Consider the following 23,681-nt stretch of genomic DNA (forward strand, 5'->3'; position numbering starts at 1 on the left):
AATTATTTTTACCTGTAAATAAAACACAAGCATCAGTTGGCAGTCAGTCACCATTTTCAAAATCTCTATGTATATCTCTAGTTGAGGTGAAAGATGACAAATGTTAGAAAGTGATATTTTTCTCTGTTTTGCATCCAATTAGGTCATGCATGACAGAGGCAAGAAGACATAAGACTTACCCAGCTTTACCCTGCAAAGTACACCTTACTTCATTGAGACATTTTCAGTTTCTACACTTACAGTCTTATCATTAAATGAGCAGCCTTGCTAAATTAATGCCAACTTACTGTCAATCTCAAAGCATATTAAATTGACATACCCACTCCCAAGTGGATAGGAAGATTTTTGTTTAATCACATAAGACCACAAACAATTAACAGAGGGGGAAAAACCTTGCACCTTATCTAATTGGACTTCATTTGAAATTGGGTCTCAGAGACAGTGTTCCAAGTAGCAAATGGATTTAAAAAATCTTTTCGAAAATTAGTCTTGACAGAATTTAAACCCAAGTTCCAGAGGCGAGGGAAGTAGCAAAACCATTTTAAAACTGATCATTTTCCTTTTGGTGCAGTTTTTCCAATCTAAAATATTTTCATTTCTGCAAGTGTTTCTCCTTCATTTGTCAGTGTGTTTTGTTCCATTTCACCAGAAACTGTAAATAAGCTTTAAAACTACTGCACCATCCAACCTCATAAAGTATAGACTATAAATGCATGTCTGTTAAAAGCCACAGTGGAGTGATTTGAACTGCAAAAGCACAATACAATACAAAGTGTAGCTATGTTAAAATGTAAATTAATCCACTAGCAACAGATGGGAGTAAAAAGACACTGGTCTTGACTGTTGCAAGTATTATATCCCAACGTGTTTTCTCTTGTCTTTGTTACTGATAACATTTTAAGTTATCATGAATTGCACTTGAAACACTTTTCTCAATGCAATATAAATCTTCACACAATTAAGCATTTCTGTTGGTAACAGGACATGAACACTGTGTTAAAATAAAGACAGAACATTCATTAAGGGTTGTGGCAATATACAGATGACTGTGCGTCCTGACTGCATTTTACTCACTCACGCAAGAAACTGGTTGGACAGGGATTATTATAAACTATTTCCACAGGCTAAAAGCAAAATAGCGAAGGCAATTTTCATCTGGCCTGTCGCCCATTCATGCTGAAAAATCGGGAGGTAGGCAGCCAATTTTGAAAAGTAAAACTGTGCCCCCTGCTCCGCCAACCTGACTCCGTTTTTTAGTCGGCCTCGAATCGCGCAACTGACCCATTCAAAACAGGTAAGAGCTTTGTTACCATGCAGGTCAGATCCTGCGGTGCGAATAAGGATGTGGTGGGAATAAGAATGAGGTGGTCAGCAATCACTTATTAAGCAATTTCCAGTGTCCGCACCAGTGCAATTAAACATGTTTTAGGAATTTGTTGACAGAGCTACCCTGCTCTTCTACAAGCATCACCACATTCGAACCTTGCCATGAGACTCGCCATTCAAACATATATAGGCTGAAGTTATGGTACAGACCCATGAAACACGCCGGAAAAAGTTAGGGCTTGCCAATTCAAGTGCAAGTGAATTTTTAATGGAATACTGAATCTCAATTACAGGCAATATCATCTCTGGCGCTGAAAATCAACTTTCACAAGTGAGGAGTTTCATTCCTTCAAATTTTAATTATTGTTGGAGATTTAAACAAAATAAAAAGCATGCCTTTGCAAGGATTCTTCAATCTGATTGGTTGAAGAGACAGCCTTTACTTGCCCTGTTCACAGGGCTCCAAGTTCCCTTATAAAGGATGATGCAGAGTACCATCATAAGTTGCAGTGCAAAAGCACATTAAAAGCCTCGGCAGCTGCAAGTGTGGTGTTGTTGCTCGCCAGTGACTACAAAATCCAGCCACAATCTCCACCGCTTATATTGGGAGCCTTTGTGTGAACCTGATTTCTCCACTATACACAATGGCCAGTATAATGCTGGTAGGTCATTAATTCTCTCTCTCTGTACTAAACTGCCCGCAGCTCTCCAATTTCCAGTCTGTTCAATAGAAGCAGGAAAGATGTTGACAAGAAGGTCTCATGTTTGTGACGGTGACTGGTTCTGTCCGAATAAAAGAAAATGTGGAATTGTTAACTTTGCAAACTACAACCGATGTTACCTTTGGTTTGCATGTTCTTTTCACATCTTTTACAGTTTGTTCCTCTTACAAAGTTAACGCTTTCACATTTTTTTAAAATTTGGCCTTTGCCTCCAGTCTTAATTTCACATAAAAATAAATAATGGATCTAATGTCACTTGTTATCATAAATTGCACCTGGTCTATTATGGCTCTAACAGCTAATATTTAAAAAAAAATTACAATTCATAGTATAGAAGTCAATATTCTTAAACTTTAAAACTGATTTCCTATTAACAAAATTAATTTATATTAATCAATTATCTGTAGGCTGCAGTGAATCTTTTATGGTAAAATGCAGATTTTCATATTAACATATGAACTTCGTTTCCAGCTAGTAAGATTATAGAAGCTTCATTGGTTGATTTTCAGTTACTACTCAGCTCCTCTGATGCCACTAGTCATGCTGGTATCTTAAATACAATCACATCTATAGAACTGCAGCTTTGGGCTTTTGACTGTAAATTTCGATGACAACAATACTATAAACGATAAAGCAAACCTAATAAAACGGCTTTTAAGCTTGTGTTATCAATTTTCCCAATTTAATTTGTTTAGGCGAGATAAACTGAATAAAATGGACTGCTGCAGAAGGATGTTACCGGAAAGTGATCAAGATTTATGTTTTGATTTTCAGAAACAATTTTGGTACAGCAGTGTAACTGATAATCATCAAACTAGCCAGAAAAGATCTTTGAAGCATGTACGTATTGACATTCTTACAAAATACCCGAAAATAAAATGTCTCTCCAACACCCCTCCATGGAGATACAGTGGGTCATTTTACTTGGCCACCTGGGGGCTAGCCTGTCAGGGTGGATCACACACCCTTTAGAATCTGCCTAACTTTCATTCCACTGATTCACCGGCTAAAGCAACAAATATCAGCCTCACTCCATCGGCTGGAAAATCAATTTTAACTATTTCAGCAGGTTCTAAATTTGCCAAGGTTTTTATATTGCTTGATTCAAATATTTACATTTGAATAGAAATATGGAGCATTTTAGTTTTAAAATGATAGCCATATCCTCTGATGAAACAAATACAAGTGCATTATTAAATATTATCAACACAACTTGGTATAATTATGTACTGGTCCTGAATTATGGAGAGCTCAAGGAGGTTATAAATTAACTATTCCAAGCAAAGAGGGTCGTCAATTTTGTATTATCTGCTTAATGACCTAGAAATATACCATACATTAGATACAGATGTCAAAATGTAAAAATTTGCTAAGAAAGCTATACACCAGAATATATTTCATACCTATACACTGTTTAACACAATTTTTGCTCAAAATCATCATTTTATAAGAAATAAATTCTTTCAAACTAAGTAATTGCTGTAAGGTAAATTGCTTTCTTACAGTTTCAATGTAAAGTGAATGAAATGCATTGCACATTGTTTAAGCATAGCCAGCTGCAAACTGTGTAATGTTTCTCACTCATCAAAGCTGTCATAATCTTACGCAAGCCACTTTCAAAAAATTTCTCTGTAATCTTTCTTTGCAGCACACCTATCTTGTCGCTGGTTATTGAAGGCATCCACTGTTTCTCCTTTTCATTCGTTCTTATGCCATTTGTTCTGACCAAGCGAGCCTTGCACAGCCTTGGCAAATGCAAGCGAAACTCATCGAACATTTTAAGATCGGCGTCCAAGAAGATTTTACCAGGTTTTCCCGACTAACCACTGACTTTCTGGAGCTCAGTATGTGGCAGCTTAATTCCTGTGCTGAGATTATCATACGGTATTGTGATGTCTGTACTTTCTACAATGTGTACTGGGCAAATTATCACAGCTAACTTTGTATATGTACAATACACTGGGCCATATTCTGCTGCCAAAATAACATTGAGTTTAATGTTGTTAATGTGTAAGTTGTTCACAATTTGTGGTAAGGAAAAGATACTTAATAAAATGCGATTCTCCACAAGCTGCTGGACAACTTGCACTCGCCTCTATCCTCCCCATGAGGTTCAAGAAATTGCTGCATTTGTGCACAAATTGCCTATTAATCATGTTGCAGAAAGTTGGGGCTAGTACTTAACTGCATAAGCACATTTCTAATGATGCAATTTATGTTTCTGCATTGTCACTCAGCCTCTCTGGCCCAGAAAGGGAACGATTGAAACTTTAGCAAAAACAAAAACAAAAATAGCTGGAAAAACTCAGCAGGTCTGACAACATCTGTGGAAAAGAAGACAGAGTTAACGTTTCGAGTCCGTATGACTCTTCATCAGAACTGAAACTGTGGGGTTTCATTGCTATCAGGTAGTAAATTGTTCTTAGAGATTTTAAAAACTTTAAATGTAAAATTTAAAATTATTTTCTTTTCTTTTCTCTTTTTTTTAATCTTGATCCAATTTTTCTTTAACACTCTATCTTTCTGTACCTGATTTGACTCTAATTCATACCGTTTCCTTTCACATTGTTTCTCTGTTTGTTTCTCAATCCTTAAATCTCATTGTTTAAGAAGCTGCCCTGTTTGTTCCATTGCTCACCCAGTATTCACATGCCCTGTTGTCGTTGCTGCACCATCACCTGCTCATGTTTTGAGCAACTTGCAGGCAAAACCTTTTTGAGCTGAAGGGTTCAGAAATAACTCTTAATGTGGGACAAGCCACAAGATGCTGCACTCCAGCAGAATCTGGGCTAATGTGATTTCCTTTTCAGCTGGTTCCCATGGAATACTGGTTGTACTATTTAAGTGCATGGCAGCGACACATGTGAAGTCTCTATCCCTGGAGCTGGCCTGCAAACAAAAGCAGCTTATGTTGTATGGAAGTAGCCAATGGCGTACGTTTAGCGGAACAGCATAGACTCGCCTCAGTTCCCTGGGACCAGGCAGCACTATGGGCCACTGCCCACGTCAGCAGTGTGGAGTTCCTTATTGGTATCATTTAAGAATGTCAGGCAGGCCATACAGGTAACGCCCCTTGGCCCCAGTGAACTGGTGCAAGTCCTCTGTGTCTATTGAAAATGTCAGGGCAATTCAAAAAGAACATAAAGGATACAAGTTGCAGAAGATTTTAGTTGAAAAGTACTTAATGAGTCTGCAGGAACTGGTACTAGTTTAAGCACGTTTATTTTAGATAGTGAATCTGTTTATTTTTCAATAAAACAAATGGTATTTGTGTTTCTTCAAACTTGTTTTCCAGGCCACAGTGTCTGGAATATGAATGACTAGCATCCAAGTGTGAGTCTCTGTGTGTGCACATAAAAACTGAACTTTATATTTTGCAAGTGGGCCTCTGAAGGCTGCCTATCTGATGTGAAATACAAATGGGGGTAGTACAATGTACAGAAGGCACTTTACTCTCCTCCAACAAAAATAATAGGAATTCCTAATTTCATATATATCGTTTTATTCTTGAGGGGGCGGGGGCAGGGGGTACGTGAAGGTGCACTCACATTGCAGCAATCAGTCTGATATGACCTGAACCCTATTTATATTACTTCATCCTTTTTTTTTTATTCATTCAAGGGATGTGGGCTTCATTGGCTGGGCCAGCATTTATTGCCCATCCCTAACTGCCCTTGAGAAGGTGATGGTGAGTCGTCTTCTTGAACCGCTGCAGTGTATGTGGTGTAGGGACACCCACATACTTTACGTCACTTTAAGTCACAGCACCCTTTGAGCGCCAGTCAGTGCACAGCACAGTCCTTGCCCATTGGTAGTCAAAGGTAGAATGGTGGACTTAAGTTACATAAAAACAATAGTTTATATTTAACGTAATAAAATGTTCCAAGGCGTTTCACAGGAGTATTATAAAATAAAGTAGGACACCAAGCCACATAAGGAGATATTAGGTTAGGCGGCCAAAAGTTTGGTCAAGCTAAAATAAAATTTGACATTCTTTTACGTGCCATTTCTGGGAGCAATTTAAAATAAAGTTCATAAGATGTTTTAAGCCTCTTTACGTTTCACTTATCACATTTCAATCAGATTACAGCTTTGTGACTTCCAGATATTATTTTGCATGTAAATAATTAATGTGGATGTAGCCATACTTGAGGATATATTTGTCTCAATATTTCTTAATACCCAGAAGCCTCCCACAGCTCCATTTACTATTACTCAAATTACTATTTAACATGACTGGAGTATATTACATTATTAATAAGTCCTTTAGGATGACTGCACAATGTAACAACCAACACACGGCTCTTCTGCAGGATGTAAGATAGTACGAAGGATTCTCCTGTTGCTTCAACAGGTAAGTGTTCAGCAGGTTTAAAAAAAAACAGACCAGCTGACAGTCTAGATTGATCCCATCTCATGTGTGACATTAGGCTATGTCTTAATTTGCATAACTAACTGAAAATACTGCATATGAAGTCAGTGTTGGGGGGATGGACGGAGCCATTTGATTTGTGCTGCACTTGCTTGTCCTGAAGGCACTTGATTCCGTTCTCAAATGTTGAAATTTCTTGATGACAGAGACGTCTCGTTTTGAGTCTGTACGAGGTTGTTTTTTCCCCATATATTGGGATCTAGCTCAGTTCCGAAGAAATCGTGTTGCACTTGGAATGTTAACTCTGTTTCTCTCTCCGCAGATGTTGCCGGACCTGCTGTTTTTCCCAGCATTTTCTCTTTTTTTTAATTTCAGATTTCCAGCATCTGCAGTATTTTGCCTTTATATTTTCAAGCTCTGAAGTTGGCTTTTAGATTGTCTTCGTATCTAAGTTTGGAGCATCCTCTGGTGCAGGTATAGGTGCTCAGCTGGTTGTAGAATACTGCCTTTTGTATATGGGAATCCTTCATGTGAACCGTATGGCCGACCCAGTGAAGCTGAGCTCTGAATAGCACGCTCTCAATGCCAGGGATGCAGCACTCTGCGAGAATCTCGGTGTTGGGGATTTTTTCCTGCCATCTGATGTTGCAAATAGATCTCAGACAGCAAAGATGGAATTGCTTAACTAGCCAACCTAACTAGAATCAAAATACATATGTTTTTACAAACTTAAGAATTCATCTTAACAATCCATTAAATAGTTGCTTTATGCGATGCCGGTGGGTCGTCTAAGTCTCGCAACCACAAAGAAGCGGCGTAAGAACCACTGCCTGGTAGACTTTGATCCCTGTTCTGAGACAAACTCCGTGCTCTTTCCCAAGTCTGTGAGTGAGCCTGCCAAATGCTGAGCTTGCTTTTGCCAGGAGATGGTTGATTTTGTCATCCAGTGTAGTGTCACTGGAGAGGATACTCCCAAGATAGCAAATCCTCTGTACTGAACAGAGGGGTGTGTTGATGACTGTAGGGTCTTGGCGTATGTGACCAGGGGTGGGTTGCCACAAGATCTCTGTCTTCTTCAGGCCTATTGTCTGGTCAAAGTGTTCTGAGGCAAGGGCAAAGCGATGAACAAGCAGTTGAATGTCCTCCGAAGTCTGTGTCATGATAGCCCAGTCATCTAAACGTACTGCACTCTCAGCACATATTCCAGAGGACATTCAAGCAAGAAAATATAGAGTAGTGCAATCCTAAGGGATATTTAAGGTAAACTCCAAATTTAAAAAAAATATATTTCGATTCTAGTTAGGTTGATGACTTAAACTAAAATCAAATAAATAAAAAATAGACGTCAAAGATGCCCTAAATTTAAGTTTATTTACAATAATCAAAGTCATCACAAATGCGTTTTTTTTTAAACTAAAATATATAGAATCAGATCTTAAGATATTTTGCACAGGTTTGGTTTATTAGTTGGAAAACAAAAACACATTTTAATGGAGAAAGAAAGGAAAAATATCAGGCCACTGGGAGGATGACTTTGGGCCTGTGGGTGGAATATTTGTTTGGGCCCATTTTCGAGTGTAGGGATCAGAAACAGGCGATGGTCCAGTGTCTGGTCCTGTTGAGGCAAGCAGTGTGCAAGCTTCATGCGGCCTGCTCAGTTCAACAGTTACAGTACCAGTGTGAAATGATCTGCTGATTGCTAAAACAGAGGGTTGAACAACTTGTGTGGCTAACACAATCCACAACCAGCCTGGACCTCATCAAGGCAAGTTGCATTCATGCAACAGGAGCTGCTGCAACAGTTTCAGGAAGGGTTGGCTGGGAGGCAAAGGACAAGAAATGGAGCAACAGGCCAGAAAGAGGGCTTCCAGGTTTTCTGATGTGGCACTGGAGGCCTTAGTGATGGAGGTAGAAAGGAGGAGAGACACCATGTTTTCACAGTGAGCCCTGAAGGCACACCCTGGGAATGGCCTAGGAGGTCCATTCCTGGACTGTGGCCCTGAGAATCCGGCTGCAGTCCTGGAAGAAGTTCCGGGGCCTTGCATGAGTGGTTGAGGTCAGTGAATGCACCTTCAATAGACATCTCCTACCCACCACATAGCCAACTTCTCACGCTGCTCAATGCACCACACCACTGTCATCCACTCATCAGCAATCAGGACCCATGCCTAACATACAGTGACTCAACCTCAACCTCACACACTTACCTATGCTGCTAGCCTTGCACTCACCTCTCACTGCTTCCAATTATCTCCAGCTATTCAGCTGTGATAGACACATCACCCAAACAAAGTGCAACGAACTGTCATTCTTCCCTCTCTCCTGCAGTACAGGATAGTCCATAACCACATGGGACAGCTGAGAATAGGCAGGGGAGAGGAACACTTGCATTGACTGAGCTCTCGAGAGGAGATGATGCTCTGTATCATGGAATGAGTGTGACTGCTGCATCCAGCATCGCCAGGAACATTGTGGATGATGTTATACTTCTACCTTATGCACCGTTTCAAATCCCACTTCATCTTCCTCTTGCTGTCTGGCATGAAATGTGAACTGTAGGTGGTATTGACCGTGAATCTCTTGCTTTCCACTCCACCCCTCCAGTTTCACATTTCTACTTTCAGATACCCAAGAACTGCCACTTGGCTGCCTAGTGCAGCTTTGTCATGAAGGATGAGAGCTACACTACTCCTCTGATGAAGAAGCACCATTATTAGATCTTGAGACAATCCACCAGCATCGCACAAAGCACTAGAAACATTCTGTCCCAGATTTGCACTAAGTGTGGTAGCGGGTGGGAAAAATGACGTTTTACCCGCTGGCCGCAATGGCGATTTCTCATGTCATTGTCCCAATCCCATTGCATTATGCGTTCCCGGGAAACACGCCATTTTGGTGGTGGGCAGGCTCCAATTCGCTCACCATGCTGTCACCTTGCTGCTTTATCATGTCGGGCGCCACGTTTAAAGTACAGCCGTGCGCACACCTCTCGGTGCTTCTGTCCAGGAATGCTGCAAAGAAAACAAGGCCCCGAAAGGCAAGAAAATTGCAGCCTCCAGGTTTAGTGACACATCCCTTGAGAGCCTTTTGGATGCTGTGCAGGCCCACCATGATGTCCTCTACCCCTCCTCTGGCTGCAGGAGGGGCAGCAACATTACCACTCCAGCTTGGTAAGCGAAGGCAGTGGTGATCAGTGCCAATGCTGCACAGGAGAGGTTGGCCATCCAATGCAGATAGAGGATGAATGATCTCATCCATGTAGCCAGGGTAAGGCAACCATCTCATCGCTCTAAACTCACACACTCGAACCCATCACACATTCACAGGTATCTCACTCACTGCCAGCTCAAGGGACATCACGACCCATTCTCACACACACCCTCACATCTCCACCTGGCCACATCTTCTCTGGAGACTGCCTCCTCAGCCCTCACCATCCTGAGACCACTTGCACAGATTAACATGTGCCCCCCAAACACACCCTGAGATACCCCACTTCCCCAGTACAGCCCTCGCCCTGCAGCCTCTTCCCTTGCCTGAGGCCATTTCTTCCCCTCCGCCAAGCGAGCCCTAACCTTGCAGCTGTTGAAAAGTCACCCCCTGCCCCTGAGCCCCCCTAAAAGTGATGTGGTTCTGCCTGTGAAGCCTGGCACTGGTGACTGCGAGTGCTGCCCGAAGCAAGGGAGGCAAACAAACCTCAGAGTCCCGAGTGAAGTGCAGCTGGCCAGGTGCTTGCCTTATAAATGCTGTTCTGAAACACGTTAGCCTGAAATCACACCCGTGTGCTTGGATGATCCAGCGTGTGGGGCTGATTCTGATGGGCTGGGATTATAACGATATGCTGATGTATTACAATGAGGTTCCTGCTGTCCGACGGCGGGAAACGTGGACCACTATCGGCAGGAGGAGCGGACAGTCAGAGACTGGTTTCATATTGTCTTGAAACCGGTTTCTGGCCTTCTCGCCATATTGTCCGCTCACACCGTCAAACACGCCCGACGCCAGCGAGCATGGAAAATTCCATCCTCTATCTTTGCTGAAATCTATTTGCAGCATCAAGTGACAGGACAAAATCCCCGGCACTGAGCTTCTTACAAAGTGCTGCATACCTGGCGTCGAGAGTGAGCTGATCAGAGCTCAGCTTCACTGGGTCGGTCGTGTGGTTCACATGGGGGCAATCCTGTATATCAAAGGCAGTATTCTACAACCAGCTGAGCACAGGAACCACACCACAGGACATCTCAAACATGGGTATAAAGACAATCTAAAAGCCAGCCTCAGGGCTTGCAAGCTGGATCCCAACACACGGGGAACAAAACAACCTTGGACAGACCCAAATGGAGAAGTCTCTGTCATCAAGCGATTTCGGCATTTGAGGAGAAGAGAGTCAAGTGCCTCCAGGGCAATCCAGCACAGCACAAAACAAATGCCTCCGTTCATCCTTCCAACACTGACTTCATATGCAGTATTTGCAATCGGTTATGCAAATCAAGACATGGCCTAATATCGCACATGAGACGACATCAGCCTAGACTGTAAACCAATCTTATATTTGCTGAACATTCAACTGTCGAAGCAAAAATCCTTCATTATTTGATCTGACACGTGCAGCCCCTAGCTCAGCACCTACCTTAGAGATTAGTATTGAATCAGGTTCAACATGTGAGTCACTGGGTAAAAGTGGGCTGCAACCCAGGCTAGGGTGCTAGGGTAGTGCATGTGCCAACTGAGCAGAGTGCAAGGTCACAGGCAAGTTCTGTTGCAGAGGATCAGATGGGGATTTTGATGGGGGAATGTGCAGGAGGAGGATCTTGGGCAATGCATTCAAAGTCGCTTGAAGCTTTGGCAAGCACATCAAAGAGCCTGTTGTCACAGTCAAGGAGCATGGACTAGCTTGGCACAGGTTTCTGTGCATAGCTTGGGGCCCACCATTTCCAGTGAGGAAATAGCAGCCAACTTCATGACAGCACTTGCAGATCCACTTGTGATGCAGAGTCTGGTGGCCGACGTTTCAGCTTCTACTGCAGCAGAGGCAGAAACCAGCCAATAACTCAGCGCTGTGGTGGAAGCTCAGACTGAAGTCGTGACAGCCCTGCCTGTTGCTGTGCAAGCTCAAAGTGCGGCCATCATGGCTGCAGATCTCAGTGCCCAAAGGGACATGTGGAGTCTCTCCCAGCAGCTCGGAGATCTGTGCTCCAGCAGATTGCTGAGTTGCCGCCCTATGGGAAAGGCAGTGGTTTGGTGGAGCACAAACCTTCTAGTCTCTTTCAGGATGACAACATTCACTCTCTCTGAGAGCAGGACTGGGAGGCAGTGCGAGAGGTGCGGCAGCCTGGGTAAGATTTAAGAAGAGCGGGAGCTGGACTCAGGGCTGAAAGGGCGCGGGGACAGAGTGAGAGTTCCAGGGAGACTCGGGGCTGACCAGAGAGGACAGAGAGCGGTGTAAAAGGGCACGAAAGACAGAGGCCGAGACCGGAGTTTGGAGGCGCACCCTCAGGACCTTCAGGCGATGGAGTTCAAAGTGATGTCATGATACAAAAAGTGACGCATGACAGGGGAGGCAGCTGATTGGTAAGCAGGGTCAGGTGAGTACTTCTACTTCTAGTTTTCTACTAATTAAACTGCTGCAGTCCATTAGCTTAAACAAAATAAGATGAGGACTGGACTGTAGTGGGAGTGTTTGGGGTGGAATAAGGCACCTAGTGTAATTAGTATTCTCTAAAGGGAGTAACTAATGAGCGTAATCTAAAGGGAAATCATAGCAGCAGAGCTCGCACCCATGATATGCTCCTCCTGCGCTATGTGGGAAGTCTGTTAGCGATGGGCATGGCCACATGGGACTCCTGCCTACCTCTGCTTTGCCTGGTGGTCACCCATCCCCTTTCTGCCTGTTCAGTCTTTACCTGTGGTATGACCACCTCACTAAATGTGCTGTCCGTGACAATCTCAGCATCGCGGACGCTCCACAGTGAATCCGCCCGCAGCTCCAGCTCCAAAATGCAGTTAGCCAGTAGCTGCAACTGGACACACTTCCTGCACACATGGTTGCCAGAGCGATTTAGACAAGTTGTGTGTGTGGGCAAACACATGGCAGATGCAGTATAATATGGATAAATGTAAAGTTATATGCTTCGGTGTGAAAAACAGAAAGGCAGAGTATTAATTAAATGGCGATGGGAATAAATGGGAAATGTGGATGTACAAAGGGATCTGGGTGTCCTTGTATACCAGTCAATGAAAGTAAATAGGCAGCTGCAGTGAGCAATTAGGGAGACAAATGGTATGTTGGCCTTCATTGCAAGAGGATTGAGTTCAGAAGTAGGGGTGTCTCACTGCAGTTATACAGGACCTTGGTGAGACTTCATCTGGAGTATTTCATGCAGTTTTTGTCTCCCTACCTAAGAAAGGATATACCTGCCATAGAAGGAGTGCAGCGAAGGTTCACTAGGCTGATACCGGGGATGGCAGGACTGTCGCATGAGGAGAGATTGGTTCGACTGGGCCTGTATTCACTGGAGTTTAGAAGATTGAGAGGGGATCTGATTGAGACATATAAAATTCTAACAGGGCTAGACAGACTAGATATAGGGAGGATGTTTCCCCTGGTTGGGGAGTCTAGAACCAGGGGCCACAATCTCAGGATACGGGGCAGGCCATTTAGGACTGAGATGGGGAAAAATTTCTTCACTCAGAGGGTGGTCAACCTATGGAATTCTCTACCACAGAAGACTGTGGAGGCCGGGTCACTGAGTGTATTCAAGAAATAAATTGATACATTTTTGGATATTAGGGGCACCAAGGGGTATGGAGAGAAAGTAGGAATATGGCATTGAGATAGAGGATCAGCCATGATCATATTGAATGGTGGAGCAGGCTCAAAGGGCCAAAAGGCCTACTCCTGCTCCTTGTTTCTATGTCTATGTTTCTCCCACCACTGCCACTCCGCCAATGCTCTTGCTGTTGCCAATCAGCCCACACTGCTTTCACTCATGCCGAGGTGGTGCAGTTGGGAGCTGGGCCCAAAAGGCCCAGAGTTGCTTGAGGTCAGCCTGGAAAGCCATCTTCAATCTTCTCCCGTGGAAATCAGAAACATTGCACCAGTCTTGTTGCAGCCACTGGGTTACAACCATGTTGAAGCACTAAGTCAAACAAAGGCATCCACAGGACATGCACTATGGGAATGTGCTAGGGTCAATAGTTCAGTTTTGTATGTATTATTGGATAAAGCTGGTGTAAAACCTTTTTTTGTTGGGTGGCTTTTACTTCAGGATTTTGGTCTATAGAGGGCTGTGATGGTTTGTAATAGATGGATTTGTAATTGGGAAATTGTGGAGCAACTGCAATGGGAGAATGACATCTCTGGAGAAATGGAGACTGAGTATCTGCTCACGGACAGTTTGTCTGGAACAAAAGGGTCCCAGATACCACTGCCCTTTCTCCCAAGGTGAACTCCAAAGGTCTGGTGGCAATGACTGTACTCTGATGATAGCGAGGTTGTGGAGGACACAGCAGGCTGTGACAAACCTGGAAGCACATTCTGATCAGTACTGGAGGGCTCCCCAAATTAATCCAAGAAGCTGAACAGTTGTTTTGGGCTGCTGATGGTTTGCTTCATAATGTTCCTGATGCCTTTCATCATAGGCACGCTGTTGTCATGTGGCTGGGTGACAGTAGGGAATCACAAGCCAAGTGTAGAGCAATTATCCTTGTCACCCAACATACAGCCTCTAGTTGTTCATGGTAGGCCACAGATGGTGGCTATGGCTGACTGCCAGAGGATGGATGCACCAGTGCTGCTGATAGGATAGCGAGCATTTACTGACGGGATCTTCTGGGCATGGTTGCACACGAATTGGATGTTAATGGAGTGGTAGTCCTTGTGGTTCCAATACATGTGTCCATTAATGTGGGGCCCACAGAGCTATGTACTTGCAGTCGACTGCACCATTGGAAGTCCTGCCAACCTGGCAAAGCCAGGTGCTCTCTCCTCCTGCTTCTCTCTGGTCAGGGAGAAGACTATGTTGTCCTTTCTCCATCTGTCACCTCTGTTACCTGCTGATCCAATGATGGACAGTGAACTTAGATGCTCCTAATGTTGTCTGCTCCTATATGGAAGGATCCACTGGTGCAGACATTTAGGGTCCACAGTGATCTTGATCTGCTGTGCGGTGCAGGTCATGTTGGTGAGGGGGCACAGTTCAGCTACCACCTCTTTGGTGAAATGCCTCAGATACTGCTCCTGGCTGAGGTGAAGGTACCGGGAACTTCTCCCTGAAGATACTCGATGGGTAGAGCCTTCCACTGAGCATTTCATTCTCCTACTCCTCCTGTTGCATATCTCTTGCTGCGTGTGCTCCATCTCTGTGTTGTGCTGCAACTGAAGAGGGATTGCACCTATAACCCCCATTACTGAAGGAGGATTTCTTTGGAGGGGCCTTCTAGCGCCTCTGACCTCTTTCACCATTCCATTTTAAAATGTTTGTAAAACGTCTCCAATAAAGCTCAACACAGTAAGTCCACCGGCAACAGCAAAAGAAAGTCAAAAGCACCTCACCTGGGAGTTGCGTGGTTAGCCCTTTAAATAGCACAGGGGTTTGGATTATAGCGTAGCACATGGGCTGTGCTGAAGGTAGCCGGAAAAGGCCTGGTCAACACCTGTGCAGTTGCCGTCTTGTGCAGCAGGTGCTACAGAGCCCAATTTCTAACACTCTCCATCACTGGGGTTTTTCTTGTGGAATTTTGGAGTCTGGTGTTGACCAGATGGAGATTCCTTGGAATAATTGATCAATAGCTCCATTATCATGACACCATATGACTGTCAGGTTGGGAGACGGTGAACTAGATGAGCAGAGATTTTCGTTGTCTCGTGATTTCTATGTTCCTTTGTCAACCTTATTATTTCAAATCTGAGACTATTTGCAAGGTAAATACGTTCATTGGTTCACTAAAATATTTTGCAAACCCACTGTCAGATGCAGCAATCAACAGCTTATTTACAATTCATTGCTAATAACTGAAAAAATGAGTACAGTACTGCTCTCCCATCTACTACAAATGTTCTTACAATTCTGGGTCTGCTTGCTTCAAGTGGATAAAGAGCTGAATGTTGGTTAAAGATCAAAATCAGTTTCTAGTCATATGAGCTTTAGGGCATTTCCTATGTTTATTAGGCTAAAAAATGCTTTTATATATCAGAACAACAGATTTTAGCGAATGAGTTAAACTCTTACTTTAATCAGACATTTTAAATGCAGCTTGGTCTCACTGCAAAAATGTTCCAGTGCCACTTGTTTAAACAAGGACTATTATTGCAGTTTGGTGTTGGGATTTATTACATTACGCATTCCTATTGCATAATAGAAAGTTGAAAAACTTAAAGTGACGCCAACTAAATATTAGTCCTATTATTTGGCACATTGTTATCTTGAAGAAAGGTCTGGAATTGTGACAGGCTATGTGACACACAATCTAAATCCTACTGCCTGCAAACAGTAGGTGCTGCTGCGTTTTACTGTTATTCTGCAAACTATTTGCTACCCACCCCAGTAAATAGCATGATGCATCTGATGACAACCATCGTGCTTAGGCTAGAGTCCCAACAAAGCCAATCTTGGCTAGACAGTTTTGACTGTTTGAGCAAACCTGAAATTTGCTTTCAGTTTAAAACAATTCAGAAAAGCATGAACACATTTTAGGTCTTCAATCTAAACCATATGATTACAGAATCACAGAATCACAGAGTGCAGAAGAGGCCCTTCGGCCCATCGAGACTACATGATTCAACTGGATTCAGTTAATTCCTTTTCTGTTCATACCTATATTGTATCCCTTAGTTTTATTTTTCAAATTTAATTGTTTCTGAATTTCATATGAAGGAGTTCTCTCTATATCATTTTTCAGATGGGTAATACAGTCACAACATAGCCTTTTTAAAATTACAGCTATAACAATGCAGATATAATACATGTAAAGAATATTCCTATTATTTGAAGGCCATGTTTGATTGCTCTATGGGGAGCCATTGATGAAGTGAGCACATCTACAAGTTCAAAGTATCTGTTAGCCACTACAAAATGCAATGTTTTTTGAAAATCTAACCACGAGTAATTTTGTCTGAGTGAAACTGGGGAGTGGGAAGAGAGCGATACACATAATAAATCTGTAGGTACATATAAAATGGTGGCAAACACCCTCTTTAAGCCATCAAAATGAGGATTGTACACTTAGAGAAGTCCAGGCGATGACTATAGAAATTAACTAGATGAGGTGATGGTGAAACAACGTTTTAGAAGCAATTATAAAGAACATTCATACGTATCCTGGCATGGATATAAATTCAGATCATTGGCCCCTTGTGGCAAAAATTAAGATGAAACTGAAAATATCAAAAAACAAAAAGATGTACAATCATTTAGATCTTGACATGTCGAAGGATGAGAACATCAGAGAGGCATTCACTCTTTTAAAAAAAAGAGTATGAATGTCTTGGGACTGAGGAAACAGAACAAGCAGAGGTCTCAGAACCAGAAGTAGAAAGCAAGAAGGAAAAACATGACAGAGAGGGTATACAACAATCTGCAAAGGAAATATTGCCAAAACGGAAAAGAAAAAGAGACAATGAATGGATGATGGATGAGATACTGGCATTGATGATACAAAGAGGAAAGAGTGAATTGAAAAGAAATGTAAGCAGGCTAAAGAGAAATGGTGTAATGAGATGTATGATGAAGTATTAGAGCTGGAAAGAAATCACAAAATGAGAGCCATGCATGAGAAGGTGAAACCTTTGACAGATAGAAAAAAAAGGGATAACAACAGATAGTGGGTGCTAAAAGACAAAGATTGTAAAGTATTGTTTGAAAGAGATACAGTAGCAAAAAGATGAACAAAATATATGTGAATTGTACGATGATCCAAATTGAGGGAATCCTGGAAATAAAGAGGCAAAGGAAGGTCCGAACATTATGATATCAAAGGTAAGAAATGCTTTGAAATTGATGAGTACAGGAAAAGCTCAAGGCACAGATGGAGTAACAACCCTTGGAGTAATCAGAAGTGATAATAGAAATTTATCAAATATATACCAAAGAACACATTCCATGTGACTTGAGACATTCATTATTCGCTCCATTGCTTAAGAAACCTAAAGCAATGGAATGCTATCATTTTAGAACTATACGCTTAATGAGTCATCTCATTAAACTGATCTTGAAAATCAAAATAGAAAGTAATAATAATATATTTTAAGCAGTAATTGGTGAAACAGCCTGGATTTAGACTTGGATAGGAACAAGAGAGGGGATATTTAACTTAAGAACAATCTTCGATAAACATCTAGAAGTAAACAAGAACATTTACATATGCTTCATAGACTATGAACAAGTGTTCAATCATGTTTATCACCAGAAGCTAATAAATGTGTTGCTGAAATGAGACATTGCCAGTAAAGATGTGAAATTTATCCAGAGACCAAATAGTGAACATCAGGGTAGAAGGTGGACAATCAGATATGTTTCAAGTGAAGAGAGGAGTACGATAAAGTTGTGTACTGTTGCCAAAATTATTCAATGTGTACTCAGCACAAATATTCAAAGAATAAGATGTATTTCCAGGGATAAAAATTGGAGGCAAGAACATAACAAACTTGCAGCACGCTGATGACACAGCGCTACTTGCAGAATCGGAAGAGATCCTACAAAATATCATAGATCAAGAACTCTAAAAAGTAACACTCAGAAAAGAAAATTTCAGTATTTTGGCCATTTGATCAGAACTGAAAAGCTACAGAGATTTCTTCTAGAGGGCAAAACGGAGGGCAGCAGAAAGAGGGGTCAATATAGGCTTAGTTGGATGATGGGATGTCACAGAGCGGTTGCAGACCTACACTGTATGTGTGAGGATGGTGCAAGACAGAAGAGCATAATGCAGCATGAGAGCTGATCTCCTTGTAGGAGTAGCTACAAGCAGCAGTAGCACATATAAACCTAATGTAAACAAAATTGTGTCGCTGGTGTGAAGAGTCTAGACCTACAATATAAAACTTCCAGAACATCGTCTCCAACAGGGCATAATCCTACTGCTTAGTTTCCCTTAACACTTCCTCCCCTGCCCCCATCGATTACAATTTAAATATGTCAACTGTTTTGTTTTGCTTACATTACAGATTAAGTAACTATATTGGTTAGAAGAAATTATAATATAATTAGCAATGTATATATTGCAGTACCAAAATGAACAAGACTCACGCTACTTGCATTGGACTTTTAGACAGAATTTTTTTTCAACTAGGACATCAGGATTGATTGCAAAACTTCATTATGATTGTCTGACATATGAAGTTTGAAGTGTTTTAATTTACCTGTCTCCATGTAACTATTTCCAATAGAAACCATCACCTTGAATACCAGAGGTAAGAGGCACAACCTCTAACTTTTACTCTCTAAGTTGGGTCTCCGGAACAGTAACTCTCTCGTCAGCTACAAAGGTCAAGATTAATTACAGCATATTGTGTGTGTTCTACTTTGCCTCAAGACCAGGCTATTAGTTCAGCAAAGCAATGTCTACTTTGCCAGCAGATATTCCAATTTCCCACACCACCCATTCTGACAGCCTGAAGTGTTTCCTGCTGGAGTACTGAACAGTTAACGGCTTTTTAAAAAATGAATCAGAAACTGGCATATATAAAGTGATGAGTCTAATTAGAATTCTTATTTATTAAACACAGGCCTAACAATATTAACTCCAAAACACCCACATGATATTTGTCCAAAACTATCAGATTTCCTCCAAAATGAAGATTAAATGATAAGATTCTATGATTTTTTTTTCCTTCTATTCTATTAAGTGTTCAGATCAGGTGAGATTGACCAGAGACTTTCAGTGCTGAACCAAAGGCTAACACATTAAATAGAGCAGTCTATCTTATAGTCCGACGCACACAATTCTAGAAAATGTACACAATTTTGTTTATTTAACTCTTAAGTTACGATTGGGAAAAATGTTATTTGGTTGCTTTGTGGCGAATATTGTTCCAATCAAGATCAAGAATTTTGATACCACACAAAAAATATTTTTAGCGTAAAAAAGTTCTATATAGTAACAGTGCTTCAAATCTGGCTATCCAAAAAACAGACTTTTTTTTTAAGCGGGCCATGTGAGAAGTTTAAGTTCTCTTAAATGAGTGAAAAAAGGTACTGGTTTGTTCGGGGAGTTGCTGCATCGGGACGTGCTGAGTAGTTATCTGCTTCACGCACTCAACGTTTCCCACACTCTGAGTGGCTTAGCTTAGCTTAGTTTTCTGATGGCTTCACCCACAAGCCTGTACTTTAAATCCAGTACACGTTGCGAGTCAGCCTTATTTACCTTACCAGTGAAGATGGATGAACTTTTCCCAGGGATGGCCGAGAAAGTTGATGGAAACAATTTGGATTTGAATTAAGTCAGCGCAGATGCGGCAAAGGTGGTTGAACTCCCCCAGGAAGACCAAAAGACTCTTGCAGAATCCAGCGAGGTAGAATATCTAGCTATGTATTCTACTTGGGAGCATATTTTCAATAAGGATAAGGGCAGTAGTGCCATTGAAGGGAAAACTACAGAAGTTAAAACGTCACAGATGAGGGAGAATTCATCAGCCTGCACTAAAATTAAGAAAAGTCTACCTGAAAATAAAACCAATATGTTAGATCCAGCTTTGTTAGCATCAATAGAAAAGACAAATGAAGCGACTTGGCAGGAAGGGGTTCGAGAAAAGTTAGAAATGAAGATGGATAGAAAACACTCCCACATGAATTCTAAAGGAATTTAATCTCTTGATTTCACGTGTCCACTATGCAATGAATTAAAGTTTAGACTTTTTTTTCCCCAAGAACTGGCAAGATCTGAAATCTGGCACGGACTCGGTCCCGAGGTTTTGAGACACTCTGCTGTTAGGTGCAGAATAAAACTCACTCTATGCTACTCCAACATGCTTTAATCCCAACCGTAGGTGTTTTATGGTTTCCAGATTACCCATCCTGAATATGCGATCAAAAAAAAGAGAGGCAGGAAAAGGCCAGATAGTCTACTGAGGATGCTTCACACAACTGCAATGCCTGGAGCATCAAGATTAGGCACCAACCCCACCAGCACACATGCCCACCTGTCCACCATCAGTTATGTACTCTCCAAGCAGAATCGGGGGTGGGGGGGTGTGGGGGAAAACAAAAAGAAACCGAGGTCAATCAGGGGGAGACCTGGGAAATAAACTCTTGCAAAAAAAAACTGCCAGAATGTGCAGAGAATATGGATTTGCTACAGGCCTTCAAAGGAGGGCTGGATACATTTCTGTAAGTGGGGGGCATTTTGAGTAGGTAGATGGCTAATGTTTAGTTACTGCAGTCACTTGGAGCTAGCCTGATTTCCTTCAGCGGTTGCAATACATTTACAGAGCTTGGTCTGAAATTTGCTGATGGTTTTCCTCTGCTCCTATCAGGAAGTTGCATGAGCAGGAGGGAGGGGAAGCTGCAACTCTCTCCTAATGGACCAGTTGTTCCCTATGTCCCCTTGCATTTCTGTGAAGCCTGGCTGTGGGAGCAGGAATGAGAAAGGACACACAAATACTGAGATAAAAACAAAAAACTACTGCGGATGCTGGAAATCCAAAACAAAAACAGAATTACCTGGAAAAACTCAGCAGGTCTGGCAGCATCGGCGGAGAAGAAAAGAGTTGACGTTTCGAGCCCTCATGACCCTTCAGCAGAACTGAGTGAAGTTAGGAGAGGGGTGAAATATAAGCTGGTTTAAGGTGGGGGGGTGGGGGAGAAGTTGGGGGTGGGGTGGTTGTTGGGACAAGCAAGCAGTGATAGGAGCAGATAATCAAAAGATGTCACAGACAAAAGGAACAAAGAGGTGTTAAAGGTGGTGATATTATCTAAGAGAATGTGCTAATTAAGAATGGATGGCAGGACACTCAAGGTACAGCTCTAGTGGGGGTGGGGTGGAAAGACTGACAGGGTATTACAGTTATAGATTTAAAAATAATGGAAATAGGTGGGAAAAGAAAAATCTATATAAATTATTGGAAAAAACAAAAGGGAGGGGGAAGAAATGGAAATGGGGGTGGGGATGGGGGAGGGAGTTTAAGATCTAAAGTTGTTGAATTCAATATTCAACCCGGAAGATATATAATTGGCTGCCCTTGACATAAAATCTCTCCAATTTTCAGGATGCTATTTTTAAGCATGTTCTTGATATTATAACACTATAAAATGTTTAAGGTTTAATTGAATTAGAGTTTCCTGGAACTGGGCAGGGTGAAGGGAAACACAAAATATTAAGTCTCCATAATAGAGCTGTACAAAGGAGAACACTGGAATCAAGTAAGCCAAATTACTACACTCACTACAATCGCTTAAATGAGTGAGTTAATTGTTTATGAGGATAAAAGGGTGAGTCATTTCATTTTAAGATACAAATAGAGTTTCTATTATGTTTACTATTGCATGGTAATTACTATTTCTACTGTGATAAGGCAGCAATGTGCTTAATTGACTGTATAATATGTAAAGAATTTTTGCCCTGAGCCTGTTGGTTATAGATGGTGAATTAAAAAGAAGGATTTCTATGGCCATTTCCAACCTCACCTCCCCCCCCCCACCGACTCGCTGGTTAAAGATGGATCTCTTTGGCTATTTCCACCCTCACCTCCCCACCCCGACTCACTACTCTGGCCTCAAACCAATCATTTAAATTTTGTTTTTGGCGTGGATGTCTTTGTAAGTTATTGTCCCATAGAAAGCCATGAACTAGCAACTCTGAAACCATCCCAATAATCTCCATGACTTAGTGGACAGGCTATGAATAGGGTTGTAAATTGGATTTGAAATTGCTACTTTACCATTTAATTGCAAAGAGGTTTTATTTTTAATGATCGGCAATTACGTTCTTCCAAATGGTGGTATGCTGTTTCTGGGGGTTTACCACTTTAACAAAGCCTTAGAGAAAACTATTCTGCTTTTTGGAATGCTAACCTTTTAGTTCCTCCAAGAAAGAGGAAAGGAAGTGTATACTGTAGACGATTGTTTCTTACGTTCTTCATATGCAGTGCAGGAAAGGACGTAACTAATTTAATCCTGAACCCTGAATTAAATTGACAAGAATTTAAATTAATCTAAATTTTTAATTGTTTCACAATTCATTATTAACTTCTAACTTTGCTTGTACACCTTTACTGCAGTAGATTGCATGGGAAACTATGTACGCTCCGATTGCAGAAACACTCCAAATTCAAGGATTGAAATACTTTATGGTGAAGAGGACCTACATTACTGTAAAAATAATTCACTTAAAACAAAGACAGAAATCAAACTGCGCATATCAGAAACAATTCAATATTTTCAATCTTAATTGAAGAGTTAGAAAATGTTTTCAGAAGCTAAATACTTGAACATATATTTGTCAAGCTTGGAGTTTTCAAAATAAAGATTGCTGCATTTGAAAAATCCTTTTGAGGTTCTGTTCCTATGACTGAATGTACTTAATATTGTGCTGCGTTTGCAATATCCTACCATTAGACAAATTCAGATTGTACTTTAAATAATGAACAGTAAAAATAAAATATTTAACTTTTTATTTATTGAAATATATGCAGAATGGTGAAAATACCAAATTGTCTGAATTATCAGTTACAAAGTATTGAGACAAAGTATTTAAATACAAAAAATAACTATTTCAAAAAGCAGTCTAACATGGTTCACTTTTAAGAATTACATTCTCTATTGTGCACCAATACCAACAGAACTTCAGAGTATCTATTATGATCGCTTTAGGATGCCACTTGTACAAACTAAGTTACATGGAATGGAATAAAATCAGAAAATGCTGGAAATACTCAGTAGGTCAGGCTGCATCTGTGGAGAGAAAAACATAGGGCAGGATTTTGCCCTTGGCGGGGATGGTCAGGGAGCCTACCGCTGCCCGCGATTGGCTCCGCACCGCGATTTCACTCCAGTGGGCCAATTAAGGCCCGCCCTGCGTGGATCGTGAGCGGCAGCACTGATCCCTTCCTGTGCGGGCGGGGGGAGGAGGGCGAGCGGGTGGAGTACGAACTTTGCGCACACACGAGAAAGAGCGCTTCAATTTCCCTCAGGCAGGGAGCGGCCTCAGGGAGATTAAAGCGCTGTGTAAAAAACAAAATGAAGAGAATAACAATTTAATAAAACATGTCCCCTTGTGTGACTCTGTCACATGAGCTGGGACATGTTTTTAACTCAAAAATAAAGTTT

The 23,681-nt window shown here is 41.7% G+C and overlaps 1 protein-coding gene across 2 annotated transcripts in view; it reads right to left on the minus strand.

Annotated features, from left to right (window-relative positions):
• LOC144693399 (RNA-binding protein Nova-1) overlaps nucleotides 1-23,681 on the minus strand; it is a 272,828-nt gene that overhangs the window by 5,856 nt on the left and 243,291 nt on the right. The window contains exon 5 of one of the 2 annotated variants that reach the window (XM_078563277.1): nucleotides 1-12. This exon is cut by the window's left edge and continues 3,088 nt beyond it. The exons of the other annotated variant lie outside the window; for it this stretch is intronic. Within the exon in view, the coding sequence (XP_078419403.1) occupies nucleotides 1-12 (12 nt within the window). The remainder of the gene's footprint in view (nucleotides 13-23,681) is intronic. 2 annotated transcript variants of the gene reach the window in all.

This window comes from Cetorhinus maximus, chromosome 18 (assembly GCF_964194155.1).
Source record: "Cetorhinus maximus chromosome 18, sCetMax3.hap1.1, whole genome shotgun sequence".
In the NCBI taxonomy this organism is placed as follows: domain Eukaryota; kingdom Metazoa; phylum Chordata; class Chondrichthyes; order Lamniformes; family Cetorhinidae; genus Cetorhinus; species Cetorhinus maximus.